The sequence below is a fragment of the Amyelois transitella genome, chromosome 19, assembly GCF_032362555.1.
Source record: "Amyelois transitella isolate CPQ chromosome 19, ilAmyTran1.1, whole genome shotgun sequence".
In the NCBI taxonomy this organism is placed as follows: Eukaryota; Metazoa; Arthropoda; class Insecta; order Lepidoptera; family Pyralidae; genus Amyelois; species Amyelois transitella.
In genome coordinates this window covers 8,814,550-8,838,246 of record NC_083522.1, presented here as the reverse complement: position 1 = coordinate 8,838,246, position 23,697 = coordinate 8,814,550, and the positions used below count along the sequence as shown (strand labels likewise).

Here is a 23,697-nt window from a genome sequence, read left to right as displayed (position 1 = left end):
ATATTTTAATCCCAGCTTTTGGCTTAATGATAGAATTGAGATTCAACTAGTGACAGGTTGCTAGCCCATCGCCTAATAGAAGAATCCCAAGTTTACAAGCCATCCATGGGAAAGAGATGGGGTGGTCATATTATTTTATTCTTGGTGCCGGGAACCACACGGCATTTAGATCTTAGCAGAAATAATTGGGAATCCGCCTGCCTGGCTCAGTTGTACTAGTTTAAAGTTGGTACCTATGGGACGCAAAACTATCAGGATTAACTAGATTGTGTCCGAACGAAAGGTGAAACTCACTTCCGACCTTGCTTCCAAGAACTAGCTTTAAGTAGACTTTGCAAAGAGTTAGGTTAACGTAAAACTACTCACATTATTTATGTGATTGTCTCGAAGTGATTTAAAAATCAAATGGTGATGTAGAAACATGGAATTGATTGTACTATTGACTTGGTTCATGACTCTAAATTAAAAAAAAAACAAACAAACATACATACAATGTCGTTTATATCCCTTGCGGGGTAGACATAGCCAACAGTCTTGAAAAGACTAATAGGCCACGTTCAGCTGTTTGGCTTAATGTAAGAATTGAGATTTAAATAGTGACAGGTTGCTAGCCCATCGCCTAAAAGACGAATCCCAAGTTTGTAAGCCTATACCTTAGTCGCCTTTTACGACATCCATGGAAAAGAGATGGAGTGATCCAATTCATTTTTGTATCGGTGCCGGGAACCACACGGCACATATATATAAAAATCATACTCAAAGAGACACGATCTTGTAGATTAGAATAGAATAGATTTATTTCAAAATTGGATACAAGGTATCACTTATTGACGTCACATCACTTAAATCGTGACTATATGTATGTCTATGTGTGTATGTATTTTTATATATAATTTCTCTTTCAGGTGAGCACCCAGCAGCCATGCAGCATGGCGGTCAGCTCCGACTCCAATATCCACTATCCTCGGCCCTCCTCAGCCTCATCGTGACCCTGATGGGCTGCTAGTAACAGCTAGAAGTTTAGGAGCTAAGACGTTTTAAAACAATATACGATTAAGACTACAATAGCCATAGAAATTGGAATACCTAACATACAAACATACATATATAAAATCACGCCTTTTAACCCGGAGGGGTAGGCGGAGATCTAACGAGAATCTGTAATCAGTTTCCTCGGATAATGCAGTGAAGGAAATAACGATACGTGTTTTTGGTTGGTAGACTGTGGCGGTTCTATAAGTCATACAAATATTTAATCACTTCTATCTATATCCCTTGAAGGGTAGACAGAGCCGAGCCAACAGTCTTGAAAAGACTAACATGTAGAGCTGTTTGGCTTGATGATAGAATTGAGATTCAAATAGCGATAGGTTGATGCACATCGCCTGAAAGAGGAATTCCAAGTTTACAAACCTATCCCTAAGTCGCCTTTTACGAAATCCATGGGAAAGAAATAAATAGGTCGTATTCTTTTTTATATCAGTGCCGGGAACCACACGGCAGTACCGTGTGGTTCCCGGCACTGATACATACTATATGGATGTATAGCTCGCATAAAACAGAATAAATGTCGTCACATTCTGACATAGAGTGCGTTTGACATTTCACATCGTTATATTGAGTGAATGTGGTCTAATAAATTTTAACTCAACGGGACAATGTGTCAATGAGACGTCTATTTATTATGATTTTATGATAGTGTTGCCATATAGAGATTAATCAATTCGCAGTATAAATCATTTGTGAATAAAGTTTTAATCAAATTATTGGAAATATGTTAAACGAAACGGAAGCAAAGCAACTGGAATACTTTCGCGGTATGATTTTCACTTTATTGTCAGATTTTAATCAATTACTTATAATTATCGTTGGTGTTACCAGGAAATTGTTGAAAAATAAAAAAATAAAAAATATACGTTACTGACTAACTGATGTTAACAGTCAAAAATACTTGCCGTCAGTTGAACATACACACATATATAGTGACGTCTATAACCCTTGCGGGGTAAAGAGAGCCAACAGTTTTAAAAAGGCCACTTTCAGCTTTTCAAATAGTTGGTCAGCCTGTCGAATCCCAAGTAATAAACTTTCCGACATTTCCCTTAGTCGCCTTTTACGATATTCGTGGGAAAGATAGGTGTAGTCGTATTATAAAAGTATTCTAAAGCGCATGGCACTGAAGCTGAAATTTGTATAGAATTTAATATTTCAATAGAACCAACTCAAGTGGCTTTTCAATATTTTTAAGACTATTAACTCTGTCTATCCCATAAGGCATAGAGATGTGGTTGTATGTAGGTATGTGTCTAAAAACATTTTAACAAATCCGCCACGACTCCAGATTTTATCGGCAGAATTTTATTGAGAGATCCAGAAAATATTGACAATCCTGTCTAAACCCACTCTGTGTGATCGCCGCTTTGTGTGAAAGTAGGCCAAGGGCACATAATATTGTGAACCACAAAATATTGCGTGTGTAACGTACCTTATAAATTATTTATGTCTATAGTTCAATGATAGGGTGGAAATATTGAATCGTGAACTGAACGTGACCAGGCGATTTAGGGGCGATTTAAAAAAAAGGAGAAAGATTTAGCCGTGTGGTTCCCGGCACCAATCGAAAAAAGAATCTGACCACTCCATTGTCTCTCCCATGGATGTCGTAAAAGGCGACTAAGTGGTATGCTTATAAACTTAGGATTCTTCTTTTAGGCTATGGGCTAGCAACCTGTCACTATTTGAATCTCAATTCTATCGTTAAACTTAATAGCTGAACGTGGCCTATCAATCTTTTCAAGACTGGTGGCTCTGTCTACCCCGCAAGGGATATAGACGGGATTATATGTATGTATGTATGAGAAAGATTCAGTCACTACCTACCCGGGAATTATGTGGAAATTCTATATTTTTATGTATTTTGACACATGTTAATTTCGTAAACTTATATTGAGGGGTAGGCAGAGACTGCATCTTTCTAATTGTCACGGTCATTTCACAATTCCTTTGCTTCATTTCATCCACATTCATCATTCACGCAAACTTGAAGATGGAGGGTACTTCTGACAACTTTGACTTGATCTTGGGATTAAATCAAGAAATGTTTCCTAAGGTAGCAACACACGCTTTTTTATTAATATCATACACAAATACATGTAGTCATGTCTTTATGCGGGGTAGGCAGAGCCAACAGTCTTAAAAAGACTGATATAGAGTCTTAAAAATTATTTCCGCAATTTGGATCTATGATAGAATTGAGATTCAAATAGTGATAGGTTGCTAGCCCATCGCCTAAAAGAAGAATCCCAAGTTTATTAGCTTATACCTCAGTCACCTTTAACAACATCCATGGAAAAGGGATGAAGTGGTCCTACTCTTTGTTTCTTATTGGTGTCGGGAACCACACGGTACCTTAAATTTATCAATAGGTACAATTTGGTGTCCATAGTACGTATATAATTTTATAAAAAAAAAAACAAATTCACTTTAATTTTTCATATTTAATTACAATAAAATGTTTCCTTATTTGACAAAAAAAAAGTTACAATTAAAAAATCCAGGCCTCGTAGCGTAGCGCTGACGACAGCAACAAAATATTGCAAAATCAATTTACGTTACATAAAAAAATATACCTACAATAAAAATTGTTTGAAGAATCGCTTTATCATCCCAGTTCCGAGCCAAAATTTAAATTTCATTTTTATAGTTAAGTAAATGCATTAAAGTTTCGATACTGGGTCATATTTTTACAATGTTTTCCTGCGTGCCAGTTTGCCGTTAACATTTTTTTTTGGTTTTCAAATTGATTTATAAAAAACGCTACATTGAAACATGATGTGAATTTTTAATACTGAGAACTAATGAACGGTTTTATTCAATTTATAGGGTACAAAAATTTGTCACGGATTTTTATATCATATGACCTATAAAAGTAAAAATTAAAAAATGAAACTTGTAATTTTTATTTATTAATGTTTACTGTATTATCTACAGAAAGTGTTTGTCGAAATTAATTAAGAACATTTATACCTTTTGCGATATAAGGTTATGTAATCAATAAAATTGATTAAATAAATATTATTTGAAAAATCTAAAAACACAGTTTCTTTTAATGTACATATATAAAAAATTTTGGTCAGAATGTTAAATCTACTCGTAATTAACAATATGATTATTAAAAATAATTAAAATTATGACGCTAATAATTTCGTCCTATAAAACAATAATATTAATTTTCGCAATTATCTTGTGTACAAATATTATTATTTTATCTCTATAGTTTTGTCTTACTTTTGCACCCGGCTTTGGACGACTTAAATATAAAATTTCTATATACCAGGAATCCTCTTATTACAGTCAAGTAACTAAAACTAACTGTGCCGTGTGGTCGCCGGCACTTAAATAGAATAGGATCACTCCATCTCTTATCCGTAGATGTCGTAAAAGAAGACTAAGGGAATGGCTAATAAACTTGGGATATATCTTGAAGGCGATAGGCTATTAAAGCTGAACGTAGCAGTCCAGTTTTTTCAAGATTGATCTCTCTGTCTAGCCCGCAGTGGATATAGACGTGGTCATACGTATGTAAGTAAATGAATAGTTTCCTGAAATTTCCAAGAGACCCTTTGAATTCCCCAGAAAGTTACTCTAACTTAAGTTCTTAGACCAGACTATATACACAATGAAACGGGAATAAGGAGAGATAAAAAAAATTACTTTTTATACCAGCCTGTTCTCAAATGCGAAAACTTTAACTTAACTATATAAAGTTAATGTTATGTCCATAAGTACCACGATAATGGCTTAGATGTTGAAAAGTCATTGACTGTTGTCCATTAAAAAAAAATATATATAACCAGTTGAACGATTTCATTGTATAATTGGGTCTACTTAGGCCCAGTAATTCAGCGAGTTCTTACTCGCTACTCGGACGGCCGAGATCACTGGAACAATTTGAAATATCCTTGTAAGTTGATAAAAATTGTAAATACAATTGTAATATTATAGAAAAAAAAAAAACACATTTATTTCTGTTATTTTAAATGCATTTAAAATTTAATACTATTAGATTAGTCTACGAATAAACTTTGAACTAATGGTTATGAATTTGAAAAGTATAAATTGTAATAGGTAAATGTAATATAGAGAATATGACATAAGAGTTTACATAAGTTGTATAATTATTGTAATGAATTTGTTTTGAATTAGTTTATAATTAAATGATACGGTTGTGTATATAGGTAAAATGTTATTTAAGAAAATAAATAAACTTATTGATCGTCGACATTGTTTCATTTGTTTGATTTTTATTAAATTTAAGTAAACCCTTTTCTTAAAGACACTGTCTGTTATAAAATACTAGCTGTGCCCGCGACTTCGTCTGCGTGGAAAAGTTATTTTGGGCATCATTGAAGACCTCAAGGATGAATAATTTTCCCCGTTTTTTTCACATAGGTACCTATTCCATTATTACTTTGCACTTTGTAGTTGCAGCGTGATGTTATATAGACTAAAGCCTTCCTCGATAAATGGTCTACTCAATGCAAAAATAATTTTTCAATTCGAACCAGTAGTTCCTGAGATAAGCGAGTTGAAACAAACAAACAAACTCTTCAGCTTTATAATATTAGTATAGATGACAATTCTCGTAGAGGTTTCGATTTCTCACTATATTTTTCTTGATATTAAAACTAGTGGTGAACCGAAAACCCTACAAGTACGAAACTACATTTAATATATAACTACATTCTACATATTTCAGTGTTCAAAATGATGAAATTCCTAGAACGGGAACCTAATTAAAATTACCAGTAACGAGTACTTGGAAATGGTCATATTTAATTCACAGTTTAAGTGCAAGATGAGTTTCATTTATCTAGTTTACTGAGTCGTATTATTTTTTTTATTGGTGCCGTGTGGTTCCCCGCACGACGTATCCCTCGCGGGGTGGACAGAGACAACAGTCTTGAAAGACTGATAGGCCACGTTCATTTAGGCTTAATGATAGAATTGAGATTCAAATAGCAACAGGTTGCTAGCCTATCGCCTAAAAGATTAATCCCAAGTATATAAGCCTATCTCGTCGCATTTTACGACACCCATGGGAAAGAGATGGAGTGGTTATATTCTTTTTAATTGGTACCAGGAACCACACGGCACACTGACTCTGTTTGTTGTCTTCTTCACAATGTGTATGTTTTTACATTAGATGGAAATTCTTACTCTATATTCTTACAACAACTAGGAGAATGAATCGTACTCCAAAGTTACATACATACATACAATCACGTATATATCTCTTACGGGATAGACAGAGCCAACACTTTTGAAATGGCTGTTTTCTTTAATTATAGTATTGAGATTTAAATAGTAAAAGGTTGCTAGCCCATCGCCTAAAAAATCCGAAGTTTATAAGTCTATCCCTTAGATACCTCTTACGACATATATATGCGAAAGAGATGGAGTGGTCGTATTCTTTTTTCTAATGGTACCAGAAACCACACGGCTATCTAAAGTTAAAACCAAAGTGATCAGGCAAAAATTGTTACAACCAAATAATATTTTTTTTTTTTGTAATCTTTTGTTATGCATCATGCATACCCATGAATGCGCTCCATCAGATATAGAATTTCATTTCATTCGGTTATTCGGTATGCAATTCCGCCATATCGACAATCAAAATATGTCACGCGAAATAATGCTAGATTGCATGCATTTTAGTTTCAGAATTGTTCACATCGGATAGAGTAATCGTTGAAGGTTCTAGAATAACCTAGTTCTAAATTTGCCGTGTAATTTTCCTTCACCTCTTTTCCACGGATGTCTTGAAAGGCGTTAGTCACCTAGTCAAATAGAATCACTCCATATCCCATGAACGTCGTAAAAGGCGATTAAAGGCTTATAGACTTGGGATTCTTCTTTTAGGTTAGCAACCTCGCAAATCAATATTTGAATCTCAATTTAATCATAGGCAAACAGCTGAATGTGGCCAATCAGTTTTTTCTGCATCAAAAAGACTGAAAGGCCACGTTCAGCTGTTTGGCTCGATGATAGAATTGAAATTCAAATAGTGACAGCTTGCAGCCCATCGCCTACAAGAGGAATCCCAAGTTTATAAGCATATCCCTTAGTCGCCTTTTACGACGTTCATGGGATATGGAGTGGCTCTATTCTGAAGTGCTGGAAATCATACGGAATGTATGAAAACTAAACATCATCCAGGTAACGTATCCAGTTGCCTGAATGTGCAGGTTTCCCAACGTTATTATCCCTTTGAGAGCGTTGGTGGTTGAATCGGTAAGGTGCCCGGTTATAATGCGTAATGCGCAGAAAGGCACAGGTTCAAATCCTACCCCGGCCATGTATCAACGATTCTTTTCAAAGTTATGTACATTAGTTTGAATACTAAGCGATGCTCTTACGGTGAGGGGAAATATCGTTATGAAACCTGCACATTCAGGCAACTAGATGTATAACCATTGATCTAATACGAGCTAGATTTACCTGCAAAGAATGGAGTCGCTTCGTGTGAACCTGACCCGCCCAATCTAGGATCTATATTCAAAAGCATACCCCAGGCTTCACTCCAGAGAAGTGAGTCTGCAACCGGGACTAAATCTAGGAGGAAGATAATCCCTCACTGCAGGAACATCGATCGTCAACAGATGCGACTAAATCGTGTGAACGCGTTAAACATGACGCATCATTTTCAAGTCATCAATCTTTCATTTTCAAAGCGCTATAATATGACCTCTGTCATTCGCACACATAAGCAATTCTCTGGTCAAATTAATAGTATTAGGATGTGTACCGACGTATTCATACATACAGTTCAAATTCAAATTTTTATTTGCATAATATGAGTAGAACAAGGTCTAAAAATTTATATGTATCTGTACTAGATCTTCATACTTACCCTTGGATGTTGCAAACATTTATTATGTATTAGTACATAGACATATGTGTTTATACATAAAGGCACCTACTTAGTATCACATTATAATTTTAAATCTAATTGGAAATGTTTAAACCTAGTATTGCACAATTTATATTTATCTATTAAAAGGTGCTTATTTAATATTGTAAATATTTATAAATATTTATTATGTTCTAATTAATTCTAACAGTTCTGTGACGTCATACATACATATAATCACGTCTATATCTCTTGCGAGGTAGACAGAGCCGTCAGTCCTGAAAAGACTGGAGAGGCCACGTGTATGTTTGGCTTGATGATGAGATTGAGATTCAAATTAGGACATCTTTCCACTTGCCACGATCTCTGCAAAGATCTATCGATCCAAAAAAATTTGTGAAGTAGACAGATTACATAAATCTAGTATGATTAATTTTTAACATAATAAATATTAAATAAATATATACGGGACAGATTACACTGATTGAGTTAGCCTCGAAGTAAGTTCGAAACTTGAGTAACAAGATACTAACTCAACGATTCTATATTTCATTAAAAATACAGATAAACATGAGTTGATACGATGTCTCTTTCTTGCCTCGAAGAACTGTGTCAAGAGCTGGAGCTGCAGTGAAAGGAAGATACCAATACATACATACCCTTGCGGGGTAGACAGAGCCTTCATTCCTGAAAAGACTGGAAAGGCCACGCGCAGCTGTTTGGCTTAATGATAAAATTAAGATCCAAATAGTGACAGGTTACTAAACCATCGCCTAAAAGAAGAATCCCAAGTACCTATATAAGTCTGTCAAGTAGGTACAACTGAATAATATCATAATATATGTAGTTCATAACATTGTTCATTTGCAGAGCGCTATATGACCGCTGTCATACGCACGCATAGCTCCGGTAAAATTTATAGTTTACGATGTGTATGGATGGACGTACTCATACATACAGTTTTAGTGACGTTATTTAAATATTACCTTTCTTTACGGTCTTGGCGTTATATAAGTAGTGGGGTTAAGAAATTGCTCAGGATTGTCTACATCTAAAAATGAGAAGTATAAAAGGTTTGTTTGTTTGTTTGTAATAACTTTATTGTATATACGAAAGAACCCAAAAATACAGTAAATTTGTAAGACAAAATATACAAAGGCGGACTTATCCCATTAAGGGATCACTTCCAGTCAGGTTACGGTTAAGGTTACGACCCAGGGGTAAAAAGCAAGTAGAGCGAGTAAATTCTGTCTAACATCATTTAGTGAGGATGAATTACATATAGTTACGTCTTAATCTCTTACGGGGTAGACAGAGCTTAGAGTCTCGCAAAGACTGAAAGGCCACATTCAGCTGTATGGAATTGACATTTAAATAGTGACAGGTTGCTAGCCCATCGCCTAAAATTCCAAGTTTATTAGCCTATCCCGTAGTCGCCTTTTACGACATCAATGGGAAACAGATAGAGTGGTCCTATTCTAATGTACCGGGAACCACACAGCCGAGGCGTATCGCTAGTTGTGAATAAAATCAAGCTTGTTACATTGAATCTAACAAATATTATATACTAGAGGCCGTCCGCGACTTCGTCCGCGTGGAATCAATACCGCGGGAACTCCGGGATAAAAAGTAGCCTGTGTGTTATTCTGGGTCTTCAACTACATACATTTAATCGTAATTGGTATTTTGTGCAATGAAGTTTAAATAAATAAATAAAACAAAAATATCCTAATTTATAATTCTCGAGCATTATATAATTTAAAATAATAGGCCCTTGTTTCCAAATTAGCGCCCTCTCGTATCTCAACGTTAAACTACTGCCACTTATCTTAATTAAGGTTTAGTTAGAGTTATAAAGGGCATCGCGATAGCCCTGATAAGCTGGTAAATGGTCACTAATGATCTTCTGTAGTATAGTGGTCTAGGTTTTAGTTTAGTAGACCGTATGTGGGTTCAAATCCAATACAGAAAATTGGTGTTTGTTAATGTAAAATTTCGAAAAATATATATGAATTAAGACAATTTTTTTTTACTTTTGCCGTGTGGGTACCATTAGAAAAATAAATAGGACCACTCCATCTCTTTCTCATTGATTTCGTAAAAGGCGACTAAGGGATATGCTTATAAACTTGGGATTCACTTGTAGGCTTGTTTGACATAATGATAGAATTGAGATTCAAATAGTGACAGGTTGCTAGCCCATCGCCTAAAATAAGAATCCCAAGTTAATATCTCCATATCTTAGTCGGCTTTTACGACATTCATAATTGGAGATGAAGTGGTTCTATTCTTTTTTTATTGGTGCCGGGAACCACACGGCACATGATTATTGCGCTAGTAAAAGTGCCTTGCAAAACCTCGCCTCTTACAAAACCAAAGATAAAGTGATGGAATATTCACCAACATTTACAATCAAAGCATAAACCCAAAAGCAATTAAAAAGATGGCCGGATAAACATAATTTTTAATGTAATTACATACCTATTTAATGTATTAAAATTTACTGTTAGGTACAATTTTCATTAATTAACTAAATTCTGTCTTCGTTGGTAGGGATAATGTCCATTATTTTACGAAACAAGTTGAATAATGCCGTCCTAATTTTGTTAGTGAAAATAACAGGAAAGAGTCCATTGGCCTCGGTTAGCTAAGTGAGAGTTTTGGCCGATAGAAGGGTTAGCTAGGGTGACCATATGTGGCTTGCAAAAATATATGCCGTGCGGTACCCGGCACCAATACAAAAAAGAATAGAACCACTCCATCTCTTTCCCATGGATGTCGTGAAAGGCGACTAAGGGATAGGCTTACAAATTTGGGATTCTTTTTTAGGCGATGGACTTGCAACTTGTTACTATTTGAATCTCAATTCTATCATTAAGCCAAATAGCTGAACTTGGCCATTCAGTCTTTTCAAGAATTTTGGCTCTGTCTACCCCGCAAGAGATATAGACGTGACAATATGTATGTATGTATGTAAAAAAATTTTGATATTTAAAAAAATAACATGTTATTATATTTTTATTTTATCTTTATTTATTTGACGAAATATTCGTATTGAAATCATCAGTTATACATTCATTCATGTTTATTAACGTAGACAATGTGCATTTATCCACGATTTAGATTTAAGAGATTATGTATATATTTGTAAATTGACGTCCGGTGAAAATGCTGCAGTGTAGTTGAAGTATGAAGCGGTAGTAGTTATAATTAGATTTAAGTGATGTGACGTCAATAAGTGATACCTTGTATCCAATTTTGAAAATAAATCTATTGTAATCTATTATATTCTTTTGCAACTCTTATTCTTTTTGGGTTTGTCTCTGGTCCCGTTTGGTTTGGTCTCGTTGGGTATAAGGAGCAAAGAAATAATGGAATAGATGAAAAAATCGGGGAAAATTATTCATCCCTGAGGACTTCAATAATACCCATTTTTTTATCAGAATCATTCAAAATTCAAAAATTCAAAATTTTTATACATTATTATAGGATACCTTCATATCGCTTAATAATTGTCAAAACGTATGGTTTAAAAACATTGGTTGACGTCAAATAAATTACTTAAAACTAAGTTTACTGCCGCTTCCAAGGCGTCAGTGCAGAAGAAGCGGTAACAAACTGCACTGCAGCATTTTCTTCATTAGTGCTTGAGATTAGCGCGCTCAAGCAAACAAACAAACAAACTGTTCAGCTTTATAATATTAGTATAGATTGTAACAATTTCAATTAGTATAAAAGGTGGACATAATGCTAATAGCATTGACAGTCTACCTTTGCATTAAGCAGAGAATCTTGATGTGGATAATATTAAATCATGTATAATAAACACATTTACTATATTTTCTATACTATAAAACTACACTAAACGTATACACACCTACAAACCTATATACATACACTTATATATATTTACAGCAATTTCTAATATAATTGTTTTAAAACCCATTTTTAACTAAATATTTTTTCACATTGTTAGCTAAATCGTGGTCACCACACAAACTCATTTGGATCCCATTGACCGCAGAGAGGGTGAGGGCGGTTTTTAAATAAAATGATGTAGCCGTGGGCTTAAAAGGCCCAGCTTAATGTTAACCGTGGCAGGTTTGAGGTATGAAGTTACGGAATTGAAAATAACAGATAGTGCTTTGGTTTCGGAGTGAAAGTTGGGTGTGGCAAAAGAAGCACGAAAGTAGAATAAATGCAGTGGAAATGAGAGAGTTAAGGAGTATGATCGGTGTGAAATTGAGTGACCGTATAAGGAACAGCGTGATAAGGGAATGTTGTGATGTGAAAGAAGATGTAGTTACAGGAATAGAAAGGGTATGTTAAGATGGTTCGGTCATGTGGAGAGGATGAATGAAAACAGGTTGACTAAGCAGATATACACGGAGAGTGTGGAGGGAAAGGCCGAAGTGGAAACGCCTAGTCGAACGTATCTTGATCAAATTAAGGACGTCCTGGCAAAACGATCAGGTCAAGAGTACCCGAAGCCGCAGAGCTTGCATGAAGAGAGTTATGAATGTGGCTGAAGCGAAAGAAGTATGCAGAGATCGTGGCGAGTGGAAGATGTAGTCTGACTAAGAAACCTACGGAAAAAGGCGTGATTTTATGTATGTAAGTATATGTTTGATTTAAGAATGCCTTGAGAGTTTTTTTTAATAACTACGTTGTATGTATATGTGCCGTGTGGTTCCCGGCACCAATACAAAAAAGAATAGGGCCACTCCATCTCTTTCCCATGGATGTCGTTAAAGGCGACTAACGGATTGGCTTACAAACTTGGGATTCTTTTTTAGGCGATGGGCTAGCAACCTGTCACTATTTGAATCTCAATTCTATCATTAAGCCAAATAGCTAAACGTGGCCATTCAGTCTTTTCAAGGCTGTTGGCTCTGTCTACCCCGCAAGGGATATAGACGTGACCATATGTATGTATGTACGTTGTATGTTTAATATTCCTGACATGGATAACTGTTGCATGCTTGTCGATCAAAAGCAATATCCGATCTGAATTATTCAAAACAAAATAACCGGTTTTTGGAATGATAAAAAAACCGTTCAAATAACATTCAAACATTATTACGTCTTAGTCCCTTACGAGGAAGACAGAGCTCTATCTACACTATGATGAGTCACGTCGTTTTAAGGCAATGTTAAAAATGTGTCAAGGACATAAAAGCAAGCTTTTTTAAAAAAAATATCGTTTTTTATAAAAAAGATCTAAAAATAAAAAAAGAAACACTGGAACAAAAAAGAAATACTAAAAAAAAGGACTCGTAATATTATTTTACCAAAAATAAATAGTATTTAAAACTGAAACAAAAAATAAATTCTCGCGGCCAAATCCTTTGCTAAAAGCTAGTACACATACATACATATCATCACGTCTATATCCCTTACGGGCTAGACAGAGCCAACAGTCTTTTCAAGACGGAAAGGCCACGTTTTGCTGTTTGGCTATTTGATACGAGTAGAATTGAGATTCAAATAGTGATAGGTTGCTAGCCTATCGCCTAAAAGAAGAATCTGAAATTTATAAACCAATCCCTTAGTCGCCTTTAACGACATCCGTGGGAAAGAGATGGAGTAGTCCTATTATTTTTTCTATTGGTGCTAGGAACCACACGGCAAAGCTAGTTTTAATAATAAAATTAAACCCTTAAACTCATAAATTCCACTCGCACTATTTCCGCGCCTATAATATGCTCACCGGAATGAGATAAATATTTTAAGCCCAATTCAAACCATAATAATCCCGTAATCTGCTCCCAAATTAACGTTTTCCTTGTAACTCAACTCTAAAGCCTCATTCACACCGAGGTATCACGCGGTGGTACCACATGACATAGTTATGTACTAACCTAACATATCCAGAACAAGAACGAGAGAAAAAAAGATTGATTTATTTTGGTTGACTGGAAGAAATCCCAATTGGGATAAGTCTGCCATCGTACATATTCTTTAAAATCAATTGATTGTTTTGTAATTTGTCATTTTAATGTGCAATAAAGAGTCTCGTAGTACTTATATATCAGCGTGTTTAACGCAGTAGCTATATTCTTTTCTTTGGCGCTACATATAAATACGTCTTTATTGTTTACGGAGCAGACAGAGGCAACAATATCGAAAAGACTGCTTGCCACGTTCAGCTGTATGGTTCAATGATAGAATTGAGGATCAAATAGTGACAGGTTGCTAGCCAATTGCCTAAAATAAGAATCCCAAGTTTATAAGCCCATCCCTTAGTCGCCTTAAACGACATCCGTGGGAAGGAGATTTTTTTATTGGTGCCGGGAACCACACGGCACAATGCACAGTTGTAACAATCTGATGCTCGAAATGTCCCACAATAATGATTTTGATCTGATTTGGCGTTTTGTCTTAGTGTATATATAGCTTTATACTCTAAAACAGCGGAGGTCCACATAAATATTAAGCCCGTTAAAGAATTCATGAGTGCTAAGGCTTAAAAGGTGCCCGATTAGGCCGGACATTCACGATTTATGCGTTATGATTTTTATGACATCGGGGGCATAGGGTAACATTTATTATTTATTTTATGTGGTTGTAACTTATTGATAAAGTAAATGATATTTTATTTAACTTTTTAAACTCTTTAAAAAAAAGGCCGTTCTCAGTTTGACCTGTTTCATCTTGAGTTTGCTGAACCGATTTTAATGTTCTTTCAGAAAAGTGTTTCTTACACGAAAAAGAAGGTTTTATAAGTTTGACAGACTTCAAAAAAACAGGTTTCCGATTTGAGGCGATTCCCTATTTTATTCCAAACGTTATTACTTTATTACTTAGGTACACACTAAAAAGAAATTAACTAATTATACGTATGGTATATAAGTATATAAAAATTTACATTAACTTAGTTTACATTCCCGTTGTAATTTTGAAATTTTATAAAAATCTGTCGAGTATTATTGAGTTTATAAATTCTTTAAAAACAACATTGCAAATGATTTCTGTTCATAATTTTAAAGTGTAGAGTAAAAATAAATTACTATAGTGTAAACAAGGCCTTACAACCTACACATGAAATGCACTCAATCGGATTAGGGGATTATAACATAATCTTCAATCACATAAAGTACAGAATATGGTGCCTTTATAACTAGCTGCTTCCCGGAGCGTCACTCCCGTGCGAATTTCGGGATAAAAAGTATTTAATATGTCAGGTTATATTTTACTAGTGTATTAGAATTGACCAAAATCCGTACAGAAGATTTTGAATGAAATTTTAGACGACGTCTTTACAAAAGTTGTTCAACCTAATGAGAATTTCTGTTGGCATAAAAAAATCGAAAATCTGGAACCATATACCAGCTAAATCAACCGAATTGTGGAAAATAAATATTGTTACTGACAATTTATAATGTTTCAAGGTGCCATTTGAACTAAGTAACTGACTGACTAACTAACTAACTGATATCTAAGAATTACAATAGCCGTATCTTCAAACACGAAAATCAGCAAGAAATATTAAACAAGAGGGAGCAAAATAAAACATTCAATAATTAAAATTAGTAAATTTTATTGAATAAGTTTACCTATAGTTTTGTTTACATATTGATGATTATATAAAGGTATACATACAGCATATTACACTAATTTACTTCTCATTTACTTATCTCCTGTTATTAAGGTTACAGCTTAATTATTCGTTTTCATAAAGAAAAGATATTGAAGCTGACCTTAAAATACTATCTAAGCAGTAGTTTTAATATAAACTGGCAGAACCTTTCCCGCACTATATGGACTCGATGCACAGGGTAGTTGTCTTGCACAAATGATATTGTTGGCATATCATCAATCGGATAAATACACCGCACAGTTGGTAACATGGTTTCTTCCAGCACTTGCACATAATGAGCAGCTGTAGCGCGTCCTGCTATCCACACCTGTTCTCCAGGTCCAGCAGCACTCATCTAGCCCCACATATTTACAGATATGCGTCCAGACTCCATATTTGGCGCAATATTTTTTTCTTCATACCGAGTTGCATTTCTTCGCAATAAGTGAAGCCTACCGTGTTGCGATGACGTAAACGAACTTTTCGTCCGTAAATATTGCTTTGTTCCAGTCAAAATCCAAATACTGCCGAGCAAATTCTAAATGTTTTTGCTTATTTATTTCGGATAAATACGGCTTTCTTGTTGGCTGTCTGTGGAATAGTCCCTCACGGTGCAAACTCGACGAACAGTAACCACTGATGTGTCGAACTGTTCCGCAAATATTCTGGTCGGTATGAAGCCATTATTTTCGTACTGTTCCACCATGGATCTCCGCTGTGTGGCGTGTCGCTGTGTTGATTAGCGGACGACGGCTGCTGCGCGGTCGACTTTTTACACTACCCTCTTCTTGATGGCGCGTTACCCAACGTTTCACCGCTTGTTGTTTATTGTGTTATTTGTGTGAATGTGTGAGTGACAGCGGTGAGTGCAAGCTATAAATTTTTGCGAACTATGACTGCAGTTATGAACGCGACCGTACATAAATCACGCCTCTTTCCCGGAGGGGTAGGCAGAGACCACATCTTTCCACTTGCCACGATCCCTGCATACTTCTTTCGCTTCATCCAGATTCATAACTCTCTTCATGCAAGCTCGTCGGTTTCGGGTACTATATTTGATGTCGACTTATTAGTTTTTCGTTCTGCCTACCCCTCCGAGAAAGAGGCGTGATTTTATGTATGTATGTAATTTTTCATTATGGCTTAACGTGAGAATCGAACTCGACATATTACTAGCCCATCGTCGCTATAAGAATATTGTTTCCTTTGACTGGCTTTTACAAATTGGGCGGGAAGTTAAAAGTTATTAATAGGTACACCTACATAATGCTATTAAAAACAAAACCATGGCAGGCCGAAGATCAAAGATTATTTTAATTAATATGTTATCCTCGCTTGAATTTAAATGAAGTTAATTAAAGCTTGCGAAGTAGGTAAGGTTGATTGTGTAAATACATAAATACTTTATCCCTTACGGGGAAGACAGAGCCAACAGTTTTGAAAACATTGTTAGGTCACGTTCAACTGTATAATTTTTAAGTACCTATGCAATTAAATAGTGACAGGTTGCTAGCCCATCGCCTAAAAGTCATAAAAAGGTTCTATTGATTCTTCTTCCTCCTAGCTTTAGTCCCGGTTGCATCCTCACCACTCTGGAGTGGAACCTGGGGTATACCTTTGACCATGTACCCTGGATTGAGTGAGTGAGATTTTTACAAGAAGCCCGTATGGAGAAGCCCGTATGGAGAAGCCCGTATGGAGAAGCCCGTGGATCGATCATGGTTAAACATCCAGTTTCCTGAATGCGCAGGTTTCCTCACGATGTTTTCCCTCACCGTAAGTGTAAGTTTTTTGTTGATTGACTTTTAAATTCTGTATAGGAAGAAAAGAAGCTGGCAAATAATTTGCGTTTACTCTTCATTTGATTCATTATTGGTTTTCCATCCCAAGTTTATAAGCCTTTCCCTTAGTCGCCTTTTACGACATCCGTGAGAAGAGTTGGAGTGGTCCTGTTCTATTTTATTTTGATGCCAGGAACCACACGGCAGTTAAACAGAGTAAAGCGGTGAGAATCGAACTGATGACCTCAGCATTAATTCTATTCACCTGTTGCAATTCCAGAAGATGTTGGTAATAATGTTTTTTTAAATAAATTTATACGGGACAAATTACACAGATTGAGTTAGCCTCGAAGTAAGTTCGAGACTTGTGTTACGAGATACTAACTCAACGATACTATATTTTATAATAAATACTTATATAGATAAACATCCAAAACCCATGCCAATAAAAAAGTTCGTTTCTCATAATGCCCTGGCCGGGATTCGAACCCGGGACCTCCGGTGTCACAGACAAGCGTACTACCGCTGCGCCACAGAGGCCGTCAAGTTTCAAGTCAAGTTGATTAATAAGAAAGCAAATCTGTGAGACCACGCTGCTTGTAAGCTGTTCAATTAACGGTCTTCGATATTAACGCTTAAATACAGCAATAAATTTCACCGAACTAAATAAAACTGTTGAGAATGTTAAAAATTTTAGTTTGAGAACAATACATACACATAATAACGTCTATATCCTTTGCGGGGTGGAAAAAGACAACAATTTTGAAACGACTGATCGGCCATGTTCAGTTGTTATAGAATTGAGATTAAAGTGAAAAAAATGAAAAAAAGATTCAAATTCAAATTCAAAATTTTTATTCATTATTGTAGTATACTTCATATCCCTTAACAATTGTCAAAACGTATGGTTTAACAACATTGGTTGACGTCAAATAAATTACTTAAAACTAAGTTTACTGCCGCTTCCAAGGCGTCAGTGCAGAAGAAGCGGTAACAAACTGCACTGCAGCATTTTCTTCAACAATGTCAACTTCACATTTTTATATTGGGAGGTGGACTGGAGCTTATACTAGGTTAGACCTGTATTTCAGGCCTCCAGGTCACCCGCCCGTGGCAAGAGAGGTTTACACAATATATTAGTGTTCGAAGTTTACAGTTAAAGTTGTGACAGGTTGCTTGCCCATCGCCTAATACGTCACACACAAATTTATTTTCATAAAAAATAAAGTTATTTCTCAATCAATAGGATTCATAAAAATATGTATTTCGCTGTAAGTGTGTAGAAAAAATATTGCAGAAACGAATAAAATAAGACAATCTCAACAAACCAATTCTGTTTAGGACATAAAAGTTCTACTTTTATTTCGTCTGATTGTACCTCGATTGTACGAGTATTTGATGGCGGAAGTGACAAGAAGTTAGCGATTTCACTTTTTAATGCTGTTTTTAACTATAGTTAAATAACTTAGCATATAAGTATAAAATATTAACTTTTTTTTACATATCTTTTTTACGTACTCCTGGTACGTAAAATAATAGTTTAAAAAAAACTAAAAAACTACGCTTTATTGCTAATCAAACTAAAAAATAGAAAATAAAATTTAAAGACAAAGGAATTATAAAACAGTAGTAGCAAGTCGAACAATCGGTTATAGTCAATTACCTCCGATTAAAATTATAACAAAATTAAATTTAAAGTAAAAAGCGTGGGGTGCCTGATGTAGTAAATATTAAAATCATTCTATTAGCATATATTTATGACAAGAGAGTTATGAAAATGAAGTAAAATGCACCCCACGCTTTTTACTCTGATTTAAATTGTTTTGTTTATAAATTTAATTTTGTTATAATTTTAATCGGAGGTAATTGACTATAACCGATTGTTCGACTTGCTACTACTGTTTTATAATTCCTTTGTCTTTAAATTTTATTTTCTATTTTTTAGTTTGATTAGCAATAAAGCGTAGTTTTTTAGTTTTTTTTAAACTATTATTTATTTTCTATTTTTTAGTTTGATTAGCAATAAAACGCCTAGTTTTTTAGTTTTTTTATACAATTATTTTTTGGTAGAAGTGTTAACTTCCTACTACTTCTACTACGCTGTATAACTATCTTACTAGAAATGACTTTCGCAACGCGCCCATCGCCGGAGGTTTTCACAACTAACTTTCTTAAAGTTATATGTGGCCTGATTGGATTAAATCTCATAATATTCTCATCATCATGATTCTTTTTTAGGCGATGGGCTAGCAACCTGTCACTATTTGAATCTCAATTCTATCTTAAAGCCCAATAGCTGAAGGTGGCCTATCAGTCTTTACAAGACTGTTGGCTCTGTCTACCCCGCAAGGGATATAGACGTGATTATATGTATGCATGTATGTATGATGATTGTTAAACCCAGTTGAAAAGAATTTTATAGTGATAAATCACTGTTAATAATATTTTTGACTATCCAGCAAACATAACAATTTTCGATTGTGGCCTTGCCAGGAATCAAACCACAAGATTAAGAGGCAGATTGATACAGGAACAAAAATATTTCAAACATACCTCCACTGCCTTTACAACCAGGAACGCAACAAAGTTTATCTGAAGACATCGTGGCACTTTTGTAGTAAAATCTGTCTTTCACAAAAACAAACACAAACTTGGGACTCCTATCTCAAATAATCAGGTACTTTTTACAGGAGTCCTATCTCAAAATATCTGCACAACACAGTGAACACAGTCAGAGTCCAATCTCAGATGATAAAATCACACGAATATCCGGAAGAACAAAGCTCGACTCAACGGAAGATTCCAAACTCCAAATAACGACAAGTTATCAGCACAAAACAAAGTGCAAATAGGTAAATACACAGGCACCGGTAAAAAAACAGAAAGAAAGTTTACAGGTGTTAGAATCGAATTCAAAACTTACTGCAAAACTTATTTTACGTAAATAAACAAACTGTCACTCATTTTCCAAGCGAGTATTACAGTGTTGCTATTATAAATATGCAAAAGTTACATAATGTTAATTCAAGAATCGCATTAATATGTTAAATACGTATTAAATATCGCAAAGTTCTGTAGGTAGTAACTTTATTCTTGTATTGTTGTAAATTTAGTTGTTCAATTTTCATTTATTACTTTTGTTTTATTACTTATATATTTTTTATTGTTTTAAAATATTCTACTAATTCTACTATTGTTTCTAATGGTAATTCTAAATGGAGCGATGCGATGAAATAAAAAAGCCTCAGGTTAATAGTAACATTATATGGAAATATATTACATCTCTTTTTGGACTCCTTATACGTCAGAACTTCTTGGTTTCTTGTATGGAGATTACTGGCACTGGTGCTATCTCTGTCTCTCTTACTCTCATACGAAGGATCTAAAAATGAATTTATTAATCCTGGCAGTTTTAATAAGGATAATGAGAAACTCTTATCAAAATATTGCATTGTCATCGGTCCTTGATAGGTGTGCAAAGTTTCAAGTTGATCAGACGTTTAGAAATCAGTGAAAATTAAGCTCAAAGATTCCGTTACATACATACATACATACATACATACATACATACAACCCAAGCTAATAAAAGCGTAGTAAAAAAGAAAGGTAAAAAAAAAGTAAACTTTCTTTTGAAATTATTACTTAATGAGGTAACTAAAAATTCACGAACATGTTTCTAATTTTTTAATCACGTTCTCCCAATTAACTTATGATTTGCACCACACCACATTTGACGGCCTCTGTGGCGCAGCGGTAGTACGCTTGTTTGTGACACCGGAGGTCCCGGGTTCGAATCCCGGTCAGGGCATGATGAGAAAAGAACTTTTTCTGATTGGCCTGGGTCTTGGATGTTTATCTATATAAGTATTTGTTATAAAATATAGTATCGTTGAGTTAGTATCTCGTAACACAAGTTTCGAACTTACTTCGAGGCTAACTCAATCAGTGTAATTTGTCCTTTGTATTTATTATTTATTATTATTTATTACATAGCAAACCTACTCGTATAGTTTCTGACAAGACATCCCATCGTCCAGCGACCAATGGTTTTTGACAAATGTGTTTCAAAATTTTATGATCGCTATCTTCCGATGCGCTTATGATTTGAACCACACCATATTGCAAACCTACTCGTATAGCTTATGTTAAGACACCCAGTTAGAGATTACGCCACGACCAATGGTGTTTGACAAATGTGTTTCTAAATTTTATCATCACTATCTTCCGATGCGCTTATGAATTGAACCACACCACATAGCAAACCTACTCGTATAGTTTCTGACAATTCACCCAGTTAGAGATTACGCCACGACCAATGGTTTTTGACAAATGTGTTTCTAAATTTTATAATCGCCACACGCGATGCGCTTATGATTTGGACCACACCACATAGCCAACCTACTCGTATAGTTTCTGACAAGACATCCCGTCGTCTCACGACCCTTATCATTCCGATGTTATTTAATTATACCAAAGGGCGATCTCCTATCAACATGATTTATTTTATATCAATCGAGCCTGTCAGTCGCAATTCGTAATGATATAGAATGTTCATATGAGGACTCTTTATTTGTGTTGATTGCTTTGATAATCTGTATTTGATAAAATATAGTGTCATGTGGCTGCGCATAGGCATGGAAACGATTGCTCAATTTTTTCCCATTTTTACTACGCTTTTATATTAGCTTGGGTTGTATGTATGTATGTATGTATGTATGTATGTATGTATGTATGTATGTATGTATGTAACGGAATCTTTGAGCTTAATTTTCACTGATTTCTAAACGTCTGATCAACTTGGAACTTTGCACACGTATCAAGGACCGATGACAATGCAATATTTTGATAAGAGTTTCTCATTATCCTTATTAAAACTGCCAGGATTAATAAATTCATTTTTAGATCCTTCGTATGAGAGTAAGAGAGACAGAGATAGCACCAGTGCCAGTAATCTCCATACAAGAAACCAAGAAGTTCTGACGTATAATGAGTCAAAAAGAGATGTAATATATTTCCATATAATGTTACTATTAACCTGAGGCTTCTTTATTTCATCGCATTGCTCCATTTAGAATTACCATTAGAAACCATAGTAGAATTAGTAGAATATTTTAAAACAATAAAAAATATATAAGTAATAAAACAAAAGTAATAAATGAAAATTGAACAACTAAATTTACAAAAATACAAGAATAAAGTTACTACCTACAGAACTTTGCGATATTTAATACGTATTTAACATATTAATGCAATTCTTGAATTAACATTAGGTATCTTTTGCCTATTTATAATAGCAACACTGTAATACTCGTTTGGAAAATGAGTGACAGTTTTTTATGTCAAATAAGTTTTGCAGTAAGTTTTGATTGAATTCGATTCGAACACCTGTAAACTTTCTTTCTGTTGTTTTTTACCGGTGCCTGTGTATTTACCTATTTGCACTTTGTTTTGTGCTGATAACTTGTCGTTATTTGGAGTTTGGAATCTTCCGTTGAGTCGAGCTTTGTTCTTCCGGATATTCGTGTGATTTTATCATCTGAGATTGGACTCTGACTGTGTTTACTGTGTTGTGCAGATATTTTGAGATAGGACTCCTGTAAAAAGTACCTTATTATTTGAGATAGGAGTCCCAAGTTTGTGTTTGTTTTTGTGAAAGACAGATTTTACAACAAAAGTGCCACGATGTCTTCAGATAAACTTTGTTGCGTTCCTGGTTGTAAAGGCAGTGGAGGTATGTTTGAAATATTTTTGTTCCTGTATCAATCTGCCTCTTAATCTTGTGGTTTGATTCCTGGCAAGGCCACAATCGAAAATTATTACGTTTGCTGGATAGTCAAAAATATTATTAACAGTGATTTATCACTATAAAATTCTTTTCAACTGGGTTTAACAATCATCATACATACATATAATCACGTCTATATCCCTTGCGGGGTAGACAGAGCCAACAGTCTTGTAAAGACTGATAGGCCATGTTCAGCTATTTGGCTTTAAGATAGAATTGAGATTCAAATAGTGACAGGTTGCAAGCCCATCGCCTTAAAAAGAATCATGATGATGAGAATATTATGAGATTTAATCCAATCAGGCCACATATAACTTTAAGAAAGTTAGTTGTGAAAACCTCCGGCGATGGGCGCTTGGTTGCGAAAGTCTTTTCTAGTAAGATTATACCAGAAGTGTTAACTTCCAAAAAATAATTGTATAAAAAAACTAAAAAACTACCCGTTTTATTGCAAATCGAACTAAAAAATAGAAAATAAATAATAGTTTAAAAAAAAACTAAAAAACTACGCTTTTATTGCTAATCAAACTAAAAAATAGAAAATAAAAATTAATGACAAAGGAATTCAGTAGTAGCAAGTCGAACAATCAGTTATAGTCAGTTGTAGTAGTAATTACCTCGGATTAAAATTATAACAAAA

The 23,697-nt window shown here is 34.8% G+C and overlaps 1 protein-coding gene across 1 annotated transcript in view; it reads left to right on the top strand.

The window, feature by feature from the left end:
* The window catches only part of LOC106136427 (zwei Ig domain protein zig-8), a 110,831-nt gene extending 105,545 nt beyond the window's left edge, over nt 1-5,286 (top strand). The window contains exon 10 of the mRNA XM_060949710.1: nt 906-5,286. Within this exon, the coding sequence (XP_060805693.1) occupies nt 906-1,006 (101 nt within the window). The 3' untranslated portion in view covers nt 1,007-5,286. The remainder of the gene's footprint in view (nt 1-905) is intronic.
* The last annotated feature ends 18,411 nt before the right edge of the window (nt 5,287-23,697 follow it).